The sequence below is a fragment of the Dendropsophus ebraccatus genome, chromosome 6, assembly GCF_027789765.1.
Source record: "Dendropsophus ebraccatus isolate aDenEbr1 chromosome 6, aDenEbr1.pat, whole genome shotgun sequence".
Classification (NCBI taxonomy): Eukaryota; Metazoa; Chordata; class Amphibia; order Anura; family Hylidae; genus Dendropsophus; species Dendropsophus ebraccatus.
Window position 1 is genome coordinate 110,024,118 of NC_091459.1, and position 16,432 is coordinate 110,040,549.

The 16,432-nt window shown below is 40.3% G+C and overlaps 1 protein-coding gene and 1 long non-coding RNA gene across 3 annotated transcripts in view; one reads left to right on the forward strand and one right to left on the reverse strand.

The window, feature by feature from the left end:
* LOC138795917 (uncharacterized) overlaps positions 1 to 16,432 on the reverse strand; it is a 51,990-nt gene that overhangs the window by 25,261 nt on the left and 10,297 nt on the right. Inside the window, exon 3 of one of the 2 annotated variants that reach the window (XR_011363686.1) lies at positions 7,595 to 8,713. The exons of the other annotated variant lie outside the window; for it this stretch is intronic. This is a non-coding gene — a long non-coding RNA (uncharacterized lncRNA). Of the gene's footprint in view, positions 1 to 7,594; positions 8,714 to 16,432 lie in introns of those variants that run through there. 2 annotated transcript variants of the gene reach the window in all.
* LOC138795915 (saxiphilin-like) overlaps positions 1 to 16,432 on the forward strand; it is a 33,174-nt gene that overhangs the window by 12,315 nt on the left and 4,427 nt on the right. Inside the window, exons 5-16 of the mRNA XM_069975646.1 lie at positions 2,195 to 2,413; positions 2,575 to 2,766; positions 3,434 to 3,569; positions 5,240 to 5,295; positions 5,748 to 5,911; positions 7,583 to 7,730; positions 7,824 to 7,972; positions 8,068 to 8,164; positions 8,803 to 8,844; positions 11,488 to 11,652; positions 14,056 to 14,206; positions 14,780 to 14,844. Of these exons, the coding sequence (XP_069831747.1) occupies positions 2,195 to 2,413; positions 2,575 to 2,766; positions 3,434 to 3,569; positions 5,240 to 5,295; positions 5,748 to 5,911; positions 7,583 to 7,730; positions 7,824 to 7,972; positions 8,068 to 8,164; positions 8,803 to 8,844; positions 11,488 to 11,652; positions 14,056 to 14,206; positions 14,780 to 14,844 (1,584 nt within the window). The remainder of the gene's footprint in view (positions 1 to 2,194; positions 2,414 to 2,574; positions 2,767 to 3,433; positions 3,570 to 5,239; positions 5,296 to 5,747; positions 5,912 to 7,582; positions 7,731 to 7,823; positions 7,973 to 8,067; positions 8,165 to 8,802; positions 8,845 to 11,487; positions 11,653 to 14,055; positions 14,207 to 14,779; positions 14,845 to 16,432) is intronic.

Genomic DNA, 16,432 nt, shown 5'->3' on the forward strand with positions numbered 1-16,432 from the left:
TGTGCACACTTAGTATGAGAGCGGGCGTTCCGTGACCGGGCCAGGTTACGCAATGGCCGGTCTCAGAAAAGATCATCCCGGCTGGTACTGCACTCTATAGTGTGCACTGACAGGATTTTCTGTGGCCGCTGTTCAATGAACGGAACTTACGTTGTGTGAACATTGCCAAAGATGCTATTAAAGGGGTTATCTAGACAAAACCAAGGAACAGCACCACTCTTGTCCTCAGTTTGGATGTGGGTTTTGTAGATCAGTTCTATTGAAGTGCATGGAGGTAAATTGTAATACCACACACAACCTGAGGATTTTTGCAATAAGCTGTATTTTTTTTCTAATCCTGAATAACCCATTTAACTTTTATTTTTCTTTTACCATGGTTATCTACTTAAACTTTGTCAATGCCATGTACAGAACGCTTCAACGTAGCTGCTTCATGTGCTTTGTCAGTGGTAAATTGCTGAAAGTTGATGGTCATATTCTCTACATTTGCTTATCATTAATTTGTGTTTTTAAATTATTTGTTTATTTATTATTTTACATACATACTATATCAACATTATTTCACTACAAATATTGTAAAAACCACTATATTATTTATTCTTTACCCCTGACCCCACCCCTACCTGATGGCCCCAACGAGAGAGAAAGAAAAAAAAACTTCCATCACCAAAACCTGAGCCTGGAATGTTAAATAGTTATTTTACCCCATGTTTTTCTACTGTCCACCACCTTACTTCTCTTATGAAACTACTCTATGGTTTTACCCATAACCTTCATCTTTCCATCTTTACAGAAATAACCTTCAATTTATTGTTTCCAATCTTCTTCCCAGAAAAAAAAAAATTCTTGCAAACATTAAAGTTTGCTGAACTAAACTTTCCCATTCTACTATGGTGGGTGGGGGCTAATCCAATCCTTAGAATAAATATTCTCACCAGCATTAACAGCCTTAAAGGGGTTGTCCAGCGACAAGCTTTTACTTTCAAATAAACTGGTGTTAGAAAGTTATATAGATTTGTAATTTACTTCTGTTAAAAAATCTCAAGTCTTCCCATACTTATTAGCTGCTGTAAGTCCTGCAGGAAATGTTGTTTTATTTTTAGTCTGACACAGTGCTCTCTGCTGACATCTCTGTCCAAGACAGGAACTGTCCAGAGCAGGTGAGGTTTTCTATGGGGATTCATGGAAAACTGAGACAAAAGTTCCTGTCTTGACCAGAGATGTCAGCACTGTGTCAGACTGAAAATAAACCAACATTTCCTCCAGGACATATAGCAGGTAAGTATAGTAAGTATGGGAAGACTTGAGATTGTTTAATAGAAATAAATTACAAATCTATATAACTTTCCGACACCAGTTTATTTGAAAGAAAAAGATTTTCGCTGGACAACCCCTTTAACACTATTCTTCCCTTCTTCTTTAATAATGTATCTCATTAGACCACAAAATTATATACATTGTGTTGTAAGGTATATTAATGCCAGTTTTTTCCCTATTCCCTTCACTGCTTGTTGACAAAATTTCTGAATAAGGGGACATCCCCAAAGCATATGACTATATTCTGCTTTACTTTCTCCACATTTGGGGCGGTTATCAGTATCTCTAACTCACATTTTGTGGAGTCTTACTGGAGCGTAGTGTCATCTGTTCAATATCTTAATTTGGGATAAACATCCTATATTCAGCTATTACACTGTGGTGCCCATTTATATACCTCCAAAAATTTACAGAGAAAGTCCCACTCCACCCCGTCAAATACCTTATCCACATCAACACACAGGATGGAGCGGGACTACCCCTCTTCTAGTTGTATGTCTGCAAAGACTCTATCTATATTTGCAAAAACGGAACAACTGTTTTGATCCTCACTCATCAGTTTGAAGACCACCTTCTTTATCCTAACAGCAATTATTTTGGCAAAGATTTTAGTATCTACATTTAACAATTACATTGTTTTTGGAATAACTATGATATTGGACCCTTACATTGAATTAGGGAGTTTACCACGGCTGCAGGATTCATTGAAGATATATATATATATATATATATTATATATATATATATATATATATATATATATATATATATATATTCAAACTATATAGTCATAACTTATAGTAGACATGAGCAGCACATGATTTTTACGTATAGAAGATCTAAAGAATATAACTTTTATATGCTGTTTGTCTTTTAGCAGTCGATATTTCCTGTCTAAAGGAACGCCAAAAACTGGTTCAGGGAGAGAGACCCTTACTTGGAAGGTTTGTTCCTCAGTGTGATGAGAAGGGTCGCTACAGCCCACAGCAGTGTCATGGTAGCACCGGGTACTGTTGGTGTGTTAGTGTCAATGGTGAAGAGATAGCCGGGACAAAAACTCCACCAGGACAACCAGCCCAAAACTGTGCGGCCCATGGTAAGAAATTATAAACATTAAATTGGACATGGAAAGATGGCAGGAAAACTTCCTTTCGTACCTTTCGTGGTAATGATGCTTCTATATTTTTTATTACAATGAGATGTTATACTTGGCAACGCACAGTGAACATTAATATTACTCTTTATATAATGTTCTAGATCCTGTGACGTTCCATTATGCAGTAGCTGTGGTGAAAAAATCCAGTGCATTTCAGATGGACCAGTTGAAGGGCAAGAGGTCTTGTCATTCTGCGGTGGGAGAAACTGCGGGTTGGATTGCTCCTATGAACGCACTTCTTATAAAAAAATTACTGTCGTGGGAAGGACCTGAACATAAATCTTTTGAAAAAGGTACAAGAAAAGGGTAACAGAGTGTAGATAAAGAGCTAAATACAAAAGGGGAGATTTATTAAAAGCCTAAAATGCATATTTTTTTTGGCCACAGATGGGCCCGATCAACGTAAAAATATTCGCAAATGGTTTATTTGCGAATATTTCATTTGCATCGGGCCCATCTGCTCTTCCTGCTCCAGTGGGACAGGTAGGGGGCGTCACGGGGGTGCCGCAGATCGCAGAGGGGGTGCGGCTTCTGCATGCTCTGCTTTTATCATTTTTCCACTCCTTTCTGCACCAGTCTAAGGAACAATTACCCTCAACATTCCTACCAGGACTTCGATCACCATCTACACTACTTCCTGGGCTGCTGCACATCATCCTGTCATATGAATGTCTTGCATGTAAATACTGCATTTCTCCTATGGCTGCTGAAAGGGAAATGTGTGGCCACCCACATGTTAATTTCAGAAGAAGAATCTGTAGTAATACATGCCGGCTGTTCAGTGCAATATACTAGGTTCTATTAAAACTGATAAACTTACTTTAAACACAAGAGAATTTGAGTTTATTATGGTTGACCCCATGTGTGTAGTACATACCGTACATTGTTAACCTTCTATGAAAGTTAATGAATGCTGTAGTCTCCAAGAACTAATAATGCTCCACAATGTTTCCACCATAGTTGTCTCGGAGTTCTTCTCGGCCAGCTGTGCTCCAGGAGCCAAAGAGGAAAACCTGTGTAAGCAGTGTGCGGGACAGGGAGATAAATGTAAGCGCGGTCCAGGAGAGCCCTACTATGGGGACAATGGGGCTATTAGGTGAGTTGGAATTAGTAAGTCTACTAATTACTGATGTGTTTTGTACATGCCGGTGTACAAAAAATACAATCCTAAATTGAATATTAATAGTGATAAAAATAAATTGCACCACACTGGCTACAAATACACTATCTTTGATTACTGCTGATAAGTTGCTATTGCATGCTCTTTTTACCTGAACTACCAGTATTGATAACATGTTGCTGTTCACCTGTACTGTAAGCCTTGGGGTTATCTGAGTAATGGTTACGACCCAGAAACTGGTATACTGTAGAGGAGGTCCAGTTCTGACATATAGTGACCAGAAGTTAACGTTACAAGCAGGAGCCAGTACTAGTTTCAATATTCTGAATTTCATAGACACATACAGCCCAGTGCTATAGGCTTCATCCAAGAAGTAAGCCACAAAAGGTTTGTCTGCTCCTAAATAATATTCCACAGAACATTCCAGTGCATTCCCTGCAATATCCCCAACATTCCTCACAGCAACTGCAATCCTCTGTGGCCTTCTCCCTGGTCCTCTCCTACAGCACTATGATAACCTAATTCACATAAGACGACACATAATATATACTTTTCACTATATTAGTATATATACACTTTTCACTGTATTTATAATTTGTTAGTCTGACACACCTTGAGACAATCGAATCTTGGACTGCATCTTGTCTGGTGCTAACTGAAGTTAGATGCAGGGTCTAAAGGCCCTATTACATGGAACGATTATTGGCCGATATCAGCCATTAAGGCCGATAATCGTCCTGTGTAATAGAACACTACGATCAGCCGACATGAACGATGTCGGCTGATCGTTGCTGTCGTTTGTCTTTCATGTTGAAAGACAAACGACTCATATAGCAGCAATCTGCTTCCGTCGCTCCGTGGAATAGGAGCAGTGGCAGCAGACCGCCGCTATCCTCTAATGATCACCCGGGCAGCCCCCCCCAAGCTCCCCGCGGCCCGCCCTGTACCCACCCGCTCGCTGCCACGGCGTGTAATAGCGCCAGCAGTGAGCGGGGAATGAGGAGCAAACGAGCACTCACAGCGCTCGTTTGCTATTCACGGTCGCCCCGTGTAAGAAAGGCTTAAAGGAACCTCTTGTTTTTCCTTAGGGCCCCCTGCAAAGAGGCTTGTCTAGAATAATGTGATATTTTATTATGCTGCCAGGATATGTCAGTGACATATACTTACCTGTCCCATTCTTACTCCACTGTTGAGTCACAGGCTGCCCACTATGCACTGCTGCCATTGATTTCAAAAGATCCCATGACGTGCTGTTCCCGTCGGAGGTGGAAGCTCTGTATAGACTCTATACTGTCTATGCTGAGCTTTGACTTCCCTCGGGAAGGGGGCTTCACCATATGTTTTGAAATCGATGACATCGTTGTAGAGCAGGTGGACAGGGACCTGACAGCAGCATCAGAATGGGACAGGTAAGTATATATTATCCCGGACAACTATAGAGCACAGTAAGAACCCATTATAGAATAATGCAGGCAGTAGCTAACAGGAACTGATACTCAGACAATGAGTGAGAGACCTGACTGGTTTAAATAACCAGAAATCAATTATCTTCTCAACAGATGTCCTTCCCCAAGGCCTGCCTATAACTGTGTCTATAGGTGATAAATACAACTATAATGACCGCATGTGCTTTCTTCTATGGTCAGGTGTTTAAGAGAAGATAGCGGAGATATGGCTTTTGTGGAACACAACGCTTTATCAGGTAGAGTTATTTAAAAATCTAAACAATTGACTTGCACAAAAATACAGACATACATTTATGCATTATACACCATCACTTTTGCACAAGTATAACCTCTTCATTATAGGAAAGATTTTTGAAACCTCTGGTTTCAATTGTTTATTGATAAATAGATAAAACGTGGGGAAGAAGGAGGGAAAAAAGCCTTGTGAGTACAGAAGGAAGCTCTTTTTCCCAATAAGATCTTTTACAGTTTTTCTTATGTTTACTTGTACTATTGATTTCTGTTTGGAAAGACAGCTACACTTTAACACAGACTAACTCCTCTAACATGTACTAGGGTCTGATATGATAAAACACTTGTAAGATTTGATCCCCTGACCTTTTATATATATATATATATATATATATATATATATATATATATATATATATATACTCTTACAATATAAATTCTATGTATTGCTTTTTAGGGCTAAACTCAGATGAATTTGAACTGCTGTGCCCAGACAATACTAGAAGACCGCTAAGTCAATATAAAGACTGTAACTTTGGAAAAGTCCCCACACGTGCTGTAGTAACCAGAAAAACTGGAGACAAGACTAAGGATATCACTGAGTATCTTCGTGCAGCTGAGGTAGGTAAAATTATATACAGTGGTGCCTTGGATTATGAGCATAATTGGTTCCGGAACTAAGCTTGTAATCCAAATCACTCTTAAACCAAAGCAAATGTTCCTGTAAGAAATAATTGAAATGCAGACAATTGGTTCCACACCCCAAAAATAATGATTTTAGATTCTAAATTTCTTAGATTCTAACAGGTAAAACAAAAGAAACATTTAGAAACAGCTGAATATGTCATATTATACATTACAGTATAGCAATCAGCATGTGGTGTATAATGTATAGTAAGGGCATAAACCAGAAAAAACAGCAGCAGTTTGCATATACAGGAACTGCAGATCCCCATAATGCAGTAGCGTAGTACAACAGGCTATAAGAGAAACAGATGGCTGATCTCAGGGAGCCAAACGATAACACTGCAGGCTGCTCAAGCAGTGAAATCCTAGGTGCATTGCCTCCTGGGAAACATGAAAATGCAAAAGAAGAGCCTGTGGAGCCTCATTGAAGAGTCTCGAGACACAGGACTAGCCAGATATCCCTCCGGGAAGGACCCAGCCAAGGGGCAGCTCCTGTAAGGAAACCACCAAAACCAGCATAATAAGTGGCCCTATAAGTCAATGTAATGACAAGGCAAAAACCAAGGCCAGGTTCCATCCACATACAGCTGTTTCGGGGTGTTGCCCCTCATCAGTGGGGAGCAGGATTCTGGCTAGGTGGGAGCAATGCCTAGTAGAGCCATAAGAGAAAGAGATCACTGATCTCAGGAAGACCAGCCAAACGATAACACTGCCGGCTGCTAGTGAAAGCGCTCAATGCAGTGAAATCCTAGGCTAGAATAGAGAAGCAGGGCTGCTGCCAGAGGTCTGTGTGGTCACATGACAGAAATGGGGAAGGGGCATATGTTCAGCATGGACCAAACAGGAAGTGTAAATCATAGAGCTGTGCAGGAGGACAGTGACAGAAACTTCTCTATACAGCAGTGTGAATGGCTGAGTGTAAGTGCGAGCACATTATAGCAGCAGTGTGTATATTTAAGTGTAAGTGCAGGCACATTATAGCGGTGGGAGTACAGTGCTGTAGACCTTGCTATGCAGACCGTTCCCCTCACCCACTCCCCCTTCAACCCAGTACAGGGAGCTCTTAGACCAAAGCAATGCTCTTAAACCAAGTTACAATTTTGAAAAACTGAGAGCACCTCTTGCACAGGGCTCTCAATCCAAGTTACTCTTAAACCAAGGTACCACTGTATTATATCAAATGTAGTGTAGGGACCCATGTAAACCAGAAGACCGGCACGTGGTCCAAGGGGCAATATGGTTTGATGAAATTATATACCAACATCCTCGCGTTGGTTTTTAAATGTAGCCGAGTGGCATTAGTGTCAGCCATAGGTGTGAGGTGCAGCAGCTCCTTTCTCTCCATGTCGTATTATATTAAATTGTTGGTGTCCCTTTGCTCACCTGCTTTTCTGAATAATTGCTATTTTTGTATAGATACTGGGGTCAAATTAAACATTTTGTCAAATAGCACCAACATTGGTTATGGTATTGGAGATTATATTGATCCAAATATTACAGGGTATTCCATTCCAGTCAAATAAAGCTTTGTAGTTAGCAATGAGTTGTAGCCAGTGGTGGTTTATGTTATTTTTTTATCACTTTTTGTACTTTATCTAATCTCAGAAAAAGCAGTGTAAGCTGTTCAGCTCCGCTCATGGCCAGGATTTGCTGTTTGAAGACACAACCACAAGTCTGATAACTCTTCCACCAGCAATGGACACACGTCTGTTTTTGGGACCAGAAATGTATAATGCCATGAAAACACTGCACGGTAGGGGACATGTGCGTGTGATGGCCAAAAGTTCTTTTTTAGGTTTAACAAACGGTGATACAGTTGTTTCCATATTCTTTATTTTTCCATTAGGGGGACCTCAGCCATCCAGGAAAGAAATACGCTGGTGTACACAGAGCAAGAACGAGAAGAAGAAATGTGATAACTGGTCGGCAGTAAGCGGTGGTGCCATCAAATGCACAGAGCCAGTGTCTGCAGCGGAATGCGTGGAAAAGGTTGTGGTAAGTTTAAGCACCATTTGGATGAACTCAGGAATGGGAAGCAGGGGTGGTAAGTAGTATGGTCGATGGTAACCGGACTAATATTTCAATTGCAGAAAGGTGAAGCTGAAGCAGTAACTATTAGTGCAGACCACATGTACACGGCTCTGAAATGTGGACTGGTGCCAGCAGTCGATGAGTACTATAATAAAGGTAAGTTAATGCAGTATAAACCCAAGAAGTTTAAACAACTACCTCTTAGTTTTGTAGCATAAAATACGTAAGCTTGCACATCTAATTCTTACCAATTTTTTTATCTGGTTGAGAAGCCAGAATATTACTTGGAGTCAAAGCATGGAGTCAAGGAGGGACATATGTCAACATAGTCTTTTTCTAAAGAATGAAGGAACAATGTAAATCCGTAGCTATGAAAGTGGTTTTTCACCTTGTACAATCCTTTTTGTTAGAAATCACCCCATTGTTGAATAAATAATGGAAGGGTGAAGGAAGTTTTTTTTTTTTTATTCTTGCACCTTACCACAAAGTATACTATTTTTGTACCACCTCTATTTTTTTACTTCAGGAAACTGTTCCCTTAGTTAAGTGCTGGACTTAGTTAAGTGCAAAAGATGTCCGAAAATAATTGACATGATCATTGTTTTGGTGTCCGCGCAGATAATGTCCATCACTTTATACATCGTGTGCAGTGGACGTCCGTTAATGAACGTCTTTTATCTTTTTTTGATGTTGTGTGAATATAGCCTAAAACATACAGAACATAAGTTTTATTTTACTGAATCATGTATAAAGATATTTATAAAGGGGTGTTAATCTTATCTTTTTTTTCATAGATGACTTTGCTCCATGCCAGACAATTGGATCAATTCCTACAGGTATTAATACAGTCTTAATAAAGTAGAGAAACCCTCTACTGCAGAGGTGTCAAACTCAGGCCCTCCAGGCTCCAGCTGTTACAAAACTACAATTCCCATCATGCCTGGACAGCCAAAGCAAAAGCTTTGGCTGGCCGGCCATGATGGGGTTTGTAGTTTTGCAACAGCTGGAGGGCCTGAGTTTGACACCTCTGCTCTAGTGGATAGCTATAATGAATGACATAAAACCATTACAGTATACAGCATAATAAGAGGAACCAGTCATGTCCCACTCATGTTTAATCCAGTGGAGGAGGAGGGGAGTGGGTAAAGCAAACTGGGGCGTTACAGTTTTTATTTAATCCTATCTTCACTTGAAACCAAAAAAGAGTCCAACACAACATCTTATATTAGACTCATAGGGTTAGGAAAGTGGAGACATAAGGATTCAATTGAAGGGCACTGACTTGAACAGTGATTACAGATTTGGTGATCAGCAGTGATTTTCTTTTTTACCTTACCATGTACTGTAGTTTTAGTTTAAAGGCTGCATTGTAGAATCCATCATTTTTGTCAAAAAGAATAAGACAGCCTGCAGCGCTATTCTTCTCATTAAAACAATGGCCATCAACACAGAGGGCACCCTCTTTTTAAGTCAATGGGGTCCATCAGGCCCTGTTGGCTTGTGTTGGTGGATAGATCTGACACTGTCATTTTTCAACTCTTGAGTGGAGTTAGTTTTGACAATACATTGGTATATTATAGCAATATATACATATGGGGGGAAATTTATTAAAAGGCCAAGATGCCTTTTTTGGCGCAGATGGGCCCGATCGGCGTAAAAATATTCGCAAATGGTCTATTTGCGAATATTTTATTCGTATCAGGCCAAACTGCGCTTCCTGTGCCAGTGGGGCGGTAAGGAGGCGTTACTTGGGGTGCGGCGCACGCAAAGGCTGCGTCCCCTCAACATGCTGCCGCACCCCCTGGGGGAAAAATAATAGTGAAACCTATGCCAGCTCTGAGCTCCATGCCCTCGGGATTTATGTAGAGGCAATGCGTCTCTACATAAATCCTCTAAGCTCCGGACTTAAAAATGTCTATTGGTCTATTTAGATATTGTTAATAGGCAGTATATAAAATACCTATTTTCATCACAGCATGTGCTAAAGGTATACAGAGGAAGGTATATCCAATATATATTTTGCAGTCCACCCATCAAATAGTAAGACACAAGTGAATATATATATATATATATATATATATATATATATATATATATATACTTTTGAATAACTCTTCTTCGACTTCTGTGTCCAATGTGGTACTATAGAGGTCAGCAATGTTCCCTATCCAGACATCCCTTGTAGATCAACTAACAGCAATCGAACGTGGATATAGAGCAGTACAGCCAGGATTTACTTTCCATAAAATGTTCCTTTTTAAAAAAAAATATTTTTATTTTACTCACAAATGAATATACAATTTTATACATTAAGATGAGTATTTGCGGTATACCCTCTCCTCGTCTGAGGAGGCCTGAATGGCACATAGGAAAAGAAAATGTAAAAGGACTTATATTTCCATGTAATATTTTACCATACAAAAAATATATTGGATATACCTTCTTCTGCATACTTTTAGAAGGACATACTATGTAAAGAAAATACAGCATAAACATCATCTATATGGATGATGAGAAATGTAATAATCTTGCAAAAGTCAACTAACTATACAAATATATTGGCTGGATAAGTCTCCAAGTGCCGGATGTGCTATTTGAGGAAGTAATCGAGTGAACCTAGAAGCTATGTTCACGCACCATCGAAATGACAGTCTTTTTTATTGGATGGCCATCATCTAACGTCAAATAACGGCAATCCAATAAAAGCAACTCTCATTTTGAAGGTGTGTGAACACAGCCAGAAGCTACAAAGTAGTTAGGGCTTTTTCCCACGTTCCATGAAACATGGACGGCATGGACCGAGAAGCCATGTAGCGGAGCGTGTATGAATATAATGCCGGAAGCAGGGAGAATGTTTGAATATTAGCAACTCTGTAATGACAGACATCTGTCTGCTTCATCACAGTGCTGCAAAGATTCAAACACTTTTCCCCCTGCCGGCATCATATTGATACATCATACCAGGCAAGGAAACACTCCCTACAGGGCTTCCCTGTCTGTGTTTCATGGAATGTGGGAATAAGTCCAAAGGCCATGCTCGTGTGAGACCGGACGTTCTGTAACCCAGATGTGTCAGAGAAGATCATCCTAGCCGTTACTGCAGTACCGGCTGGATAATCTTCATTTCTGGTGAATTCGGATGCGGGCACATGTCAGTTTTTTGTGCGGCCGGATAGAATTGTGTCCGGAGCGTATACTATGTGTATACACACCGGACGGGATTCCATTCATTCAAATACAACATATGTTTTGTATAAATAACCGTTATTGTTGCAAATCGCAACCATGGCCGTGATTTATGTAAAACATATGTTGTGTGAACATGGCCAACATGTTCTTCAAATCTTTCTTTGAAGCTGATGCGAGAAGATTGGTGTCAAATACTCCTAAGAAATTGTCTTAATTATTCAGTCTTCAGTTTGTGAATTATTTTCACTGTTGCACTCACTTTACTGTATGATCTTTTCTGCGTCTTCTAGATTATGGCAACATTTCTGCTGTCGCCTTAGTAAAGAAAAGTGACAAAGATATTACATGGAACAATCTTAAAGGCAAAAAGTCTTGTCACACCGGAGTTGGTCATCAGGCTGGATGGGTAATCCCTACTGGCCTGATTAGTAAGAAGACCATGAATTGTGACATTGGTGAGTAGAATACATGTATTGGCTGCCTGGCTGGATGTATATTTGCTGCATTTATATCAATATTCAGTGATTCTACAATTGGGGAGATTTATTACTTGTGAACTTGTGTAGAGGAAACATGGAGTACTTGCCAGCAGTTGTCTATTTTCAGTTGTTTTTTTTTGTCACTTATACCTTCCACCAGTTTTGAGACTCCTTAAAGGAGAAGTCCCGTGAAAAAATGTTATTAAAATATTGTATTGCCCCCCAAAAGTTATACAAATCACCATTATACACTTATTATGGGAAATGCTTATAAAGTGCTTTTTTTCCCTGCACTACTGCTGATGTTACGACTTGACTCCCAGAGTTGTACGGGCTGTGGCTGCTGGAGAGGATGATGGCAGGGGGACACTGAGGGACATAGGGCACCGGGGGTCAATACAATACTTAAATAAAAAAAAACTGCGGACTTCTCCTTTAAAGTGCACCTGTTGTTATAACTTTCAAAACCTAACTCAACAGTAGATGTGATATAAAGCAAGTTTGCAATTTACATTCATTATTTTTTTTCTTAGTTATCATGGAAAACACGGCACTTCCTGTGTTCTGACTTTTTCCCTCAAAGAGTTAGAAAACAGGAAGTCCTGTGTATCCCAGGCCATCTGAGCTCTCACAGAGAAGGCAGTCATGTGACTGATGGACACATTGAGCCGTGACTCTCTTTACTGGCCAGAATTCCTGTGTTTAGTCTCTTTTTGTTTTAACCAGCACAAGACTAAAAAGCTGCCATGAGGAGACTAGACCTGGATTTCTGGTAAGTACAGCTTTGTTTTACAGCATGATAAAAAAAAAAATGAATGTATATTGCACACTTGCTTTATATTACATCTACTGTTGATTTAAAGTTTGAAAGTTATAATGATAGGTATGCTTTAAGGCCTTGATGACCAGACCAATTTTCATTTTTGCTCTTTTTTCCACCTTGTGTTTTTTAGAAGGCCATGATAAAAGGCTTTAATTTTTCACTTACAGACCCATATGAGGCCTTATTGTTTGCAACGCCAATTGTACAGCAATACTTTTTCTATACTACGATACTTTTTCTATAAACTATATTTCAAAAAAATTATTTTCATGTCAAAATTATATATAATTATATTTTGGAGGGGGTTGTTCATATTTATGCTATTTGTCGTGTGGTAAAACTGTTGTTCCTTTTAGCACAATAGGCAATTTATTTTATTTTACTATTTAAAAAAAAAAATTTGGGGCACATGTATCACTGAGTTTACACTTTTGGCTAATAATAAGTATTTCGGCTAATAATGAGTTTGTGTTATCTTTTAGGCTCGGAGGGGATGTGGTTTTGTATTAGCTACTTCTTAGTCATATTTATCATGTGCAAAAAATTACACAGCAGTACTCCACTCCTACCCTGGCGTAGCCTTTTAGCTAAGGTCTTTTAGCAAAAAACTTGAGCAAGTTTCATCAAGGCCCATGCGCCTAATGATAATTTTTGTGCAGCATGGAGAAAAACACACAGACGCAAAAAAATTGCACAGAAGAAACATCTGCCCTTTAAAAAAAAAATTTAACCATTATTGTGCTTTAAATTTCTCTATTCTGATCTTTATAACACTTTATTGTTTGGTCTATGGGGCTATGTGGAGGCTAATTTTGTGCTTCATAAACGGTGCTTTTTATCAGTACCTCATTGTGACTTTTTGATCACTTTTTACTCAATTTTTCTGGATAAAAAATATCTGCAATTTTGTGCTTTAGCTTTCTTTTTTTTCAATTACACAGTTTACAGCAGGAGATCAGGTATGGACGATTCCACATGCGGTGATATAAAATATATATATATATTTTTTTTTTTGCTTATTTTTCTAATTTGAAAAATGGGAAAAGGTGGGATGGGATTCTTTTAAATATAAAACATTTATATTCTGTGGAAGCAAACAGCTATGGTCTTTCTAATTGAACTCTTACATGTCAATAGCTCACACACTAATATGAACACATTAGCATCATATAGCATAAACTGATCCAAAACACCTGCACAAGCTCCTCCAGCTGAACATTTAATAAATCTATTAATGATATCAGACCACAGTTAGGGCCTGTTCACACTATGGAATCGGTGCCGAAATTCCGAACTCCGCCCAGGGAATTGACACTGAAACATAGCAGGCAGGATTTGGCACCGATTCTGCGGGTGGGGGTTCCGCACGGAATTTTGGCCCAGATTCGGTAGTGTGAACGGACCCTTAGATACGTCACAGGCACTACTGGTCCCTGGCATTTGTGCTCTGTCAGGTGTGCAATCACATCTCATCAGTGCTGCAGGTGGTGCTCAGCTTTACACAGAAGTCCCTATATCTATTAATAACAAGCTTAATGTTTATGTTTCTGGAACAGGTTCCTACTTTAATGAGAGTTGTGCTCCTGGATCCCCCATTAATTCCACCCTCTGCAAACTGTGTATTGGGGATCCACAAAACAAGAACGCAAGAACCAAATGTTCTGCAAATGACAAGGAGGCTTACTATGGCAATGCTGGGGCTGTCAGGTAAAATAATCTAGTTAACTATGTATTATCTATCTGCTATCTCTCATGCTATTGTCTATACTGAAGGATAATGATTGCTCCTATGGATGTCGGACTTATCGGATTTGCATATAGCGCACGCACAGCTTCGGGCGGTGATTTTTCCGCCCTGAGACCGCTTCCAGGAGAGGGACTTCCTGGAAGGATTAAGTATGGGGGGTCGGGTGGGTTCTGCCCCGGCATACTTACCATTGATGCTGAGGCTTGGGATCCGAAGGCAACGTTAACAATTACACATATACAGTACAGCTCATATGAATGACAAAGTACCACATTGGCCACATTAACTTTATTTATGGAATATCTACAGAATGATGCCATAAATGTCTGCAAGAAGGGGGCCCCTCTTTAGGATATTAATTTATCATGAAACTGGGGGGTCCCATGATCTCCATATTTCAACCAAAGGTGTCTGGCAGCAACAACTTTGGCATATGGAAGGCAGATTAACAATATACAGCCATTCTGGCGAGGTTTTTTATTTTATTTTTTAAAGGGTTCAGTAGATGGAATTAACTTTTACTTTGGTTGCAGGTGTCTGGTGGAGAAAGGAGACGTGGCTTTTGTGCCGCACAACGCTGTATTTGAAAACACAGATGGTAAGAAAACACGTTTTATTCTGCCCTCATAAAAAATTATCTATCTATCTATCTATCTATAATCAACAAAACACAATAATCACTGAAGTACTCATTTAAGAGTTCCCACTGATTGCCCCCTACAAAATTTAAATATGCAAATGAGGGGTCCGTGGAGCCTCAGTTGCAATTCTCAAAACATGGGAATAGCCAGATATCTCTCTCTCCAGAGAAGGAAGCCTGTTGCCAAGGGGTGCCTCCTAGTGGGGAGAGCACCAAACCACCCTGATTCGAGATGAGCGAACCGGGTTTGGGTTCGAGTCCATCAGAACCCGATCCTTCGGCATTTGATTAGCTGTGGCTGCTGAACTTGGATAAAGCTCTAAGGTTGTCTGGAAAACATGGATACAGCCAATGACTATATCCATGTTTTCCACATATCCTTAGGGCTTTATCCAACTTCAGCAGCCACCGAACCGAAAGTTCGGGTTCGGATGGACTCGAGCATGCTCGAGGTTCGCTCATCTCTAACCCTGATACGTAGCCCCTTAAGTCCCCACTCTGTTGCGAGTATTGGGACCTAAATAGGGAAACAAGTGCTGCTATGCCTCGCTGTGCTGTATGTCCATCCACTGCATAATTATTTATGTACACTCTGCATACAGTACAATGCAGTCTGACTTAATTCAGCTCCATTCACTACTGAGCTGCAAAACCCCCACCCAAACTAAGGACAAGAGTGGTGCTGATTTTGTAAGCCTGAATAACCCCTTTAAGGGTGCGTTCACACCTACTGGATCCACAGCGGATCTCACTTCTGCGGATTCGAAGCGAGAACCGCTGCGGATCCGGTATCAATTCACCCCTATGATAGCACATATTTGCAGCGGGATTAACATCCCGCTGTGAATATGTGCTTTAACTCCCTGGTGCCCGCAACCCCGCCGTCGCCGCCGCTGCGAATATGTGCTATCATGGGGGTGAATTGATACCAGATCCGCAGCGGTTCTCGGTTCGAATCTGCAGAAGTGAGATCCGCTGTGGATCCGGTAGGTGTGAAGGCACCCTTAGGGGGTATATAAAAATCTGTTACAGAGTTTACTACTCATTGACTTTAATATGTCCTCGGCAAATCTGCAAATCCTCCATTACTGCAGATTGGAAGCTGACTAGAGATGAGCGAACCTCGAGCATGCTCGAGTCCATCCGAACCTGAGCGTTCAGCATTTGATTAGCGGTGGCTGCTGAAGTTGGATAAAGGCCTAAGGCTATGTGGAAATCATGGATTGGAGCTTTATCCAACTTTAGCAGCCCCCGCTAATCAAATGCCGAACGCTCGGGTTCGGATGGACTCGAGCATGCTTGAGGTTCGCTCATCTCTAAAGCTGACCCATTGAAGTCATTGGGTAGCAAGATCCACTGTGGATTTTTGCACAGAAATAAAAAGAGCTTCTTGAGTGAACAAGGGATCAGTCATGTTGAAATCCATACTTCTCCATCCTTCTGTACATACGTCAATTTTGGATGAAAATAACATGAGCTATACACAACCGCAGCAACATTCCCCATTGTTTTCTAGACTTTTCTACATAGCAATAAGTCCATTATC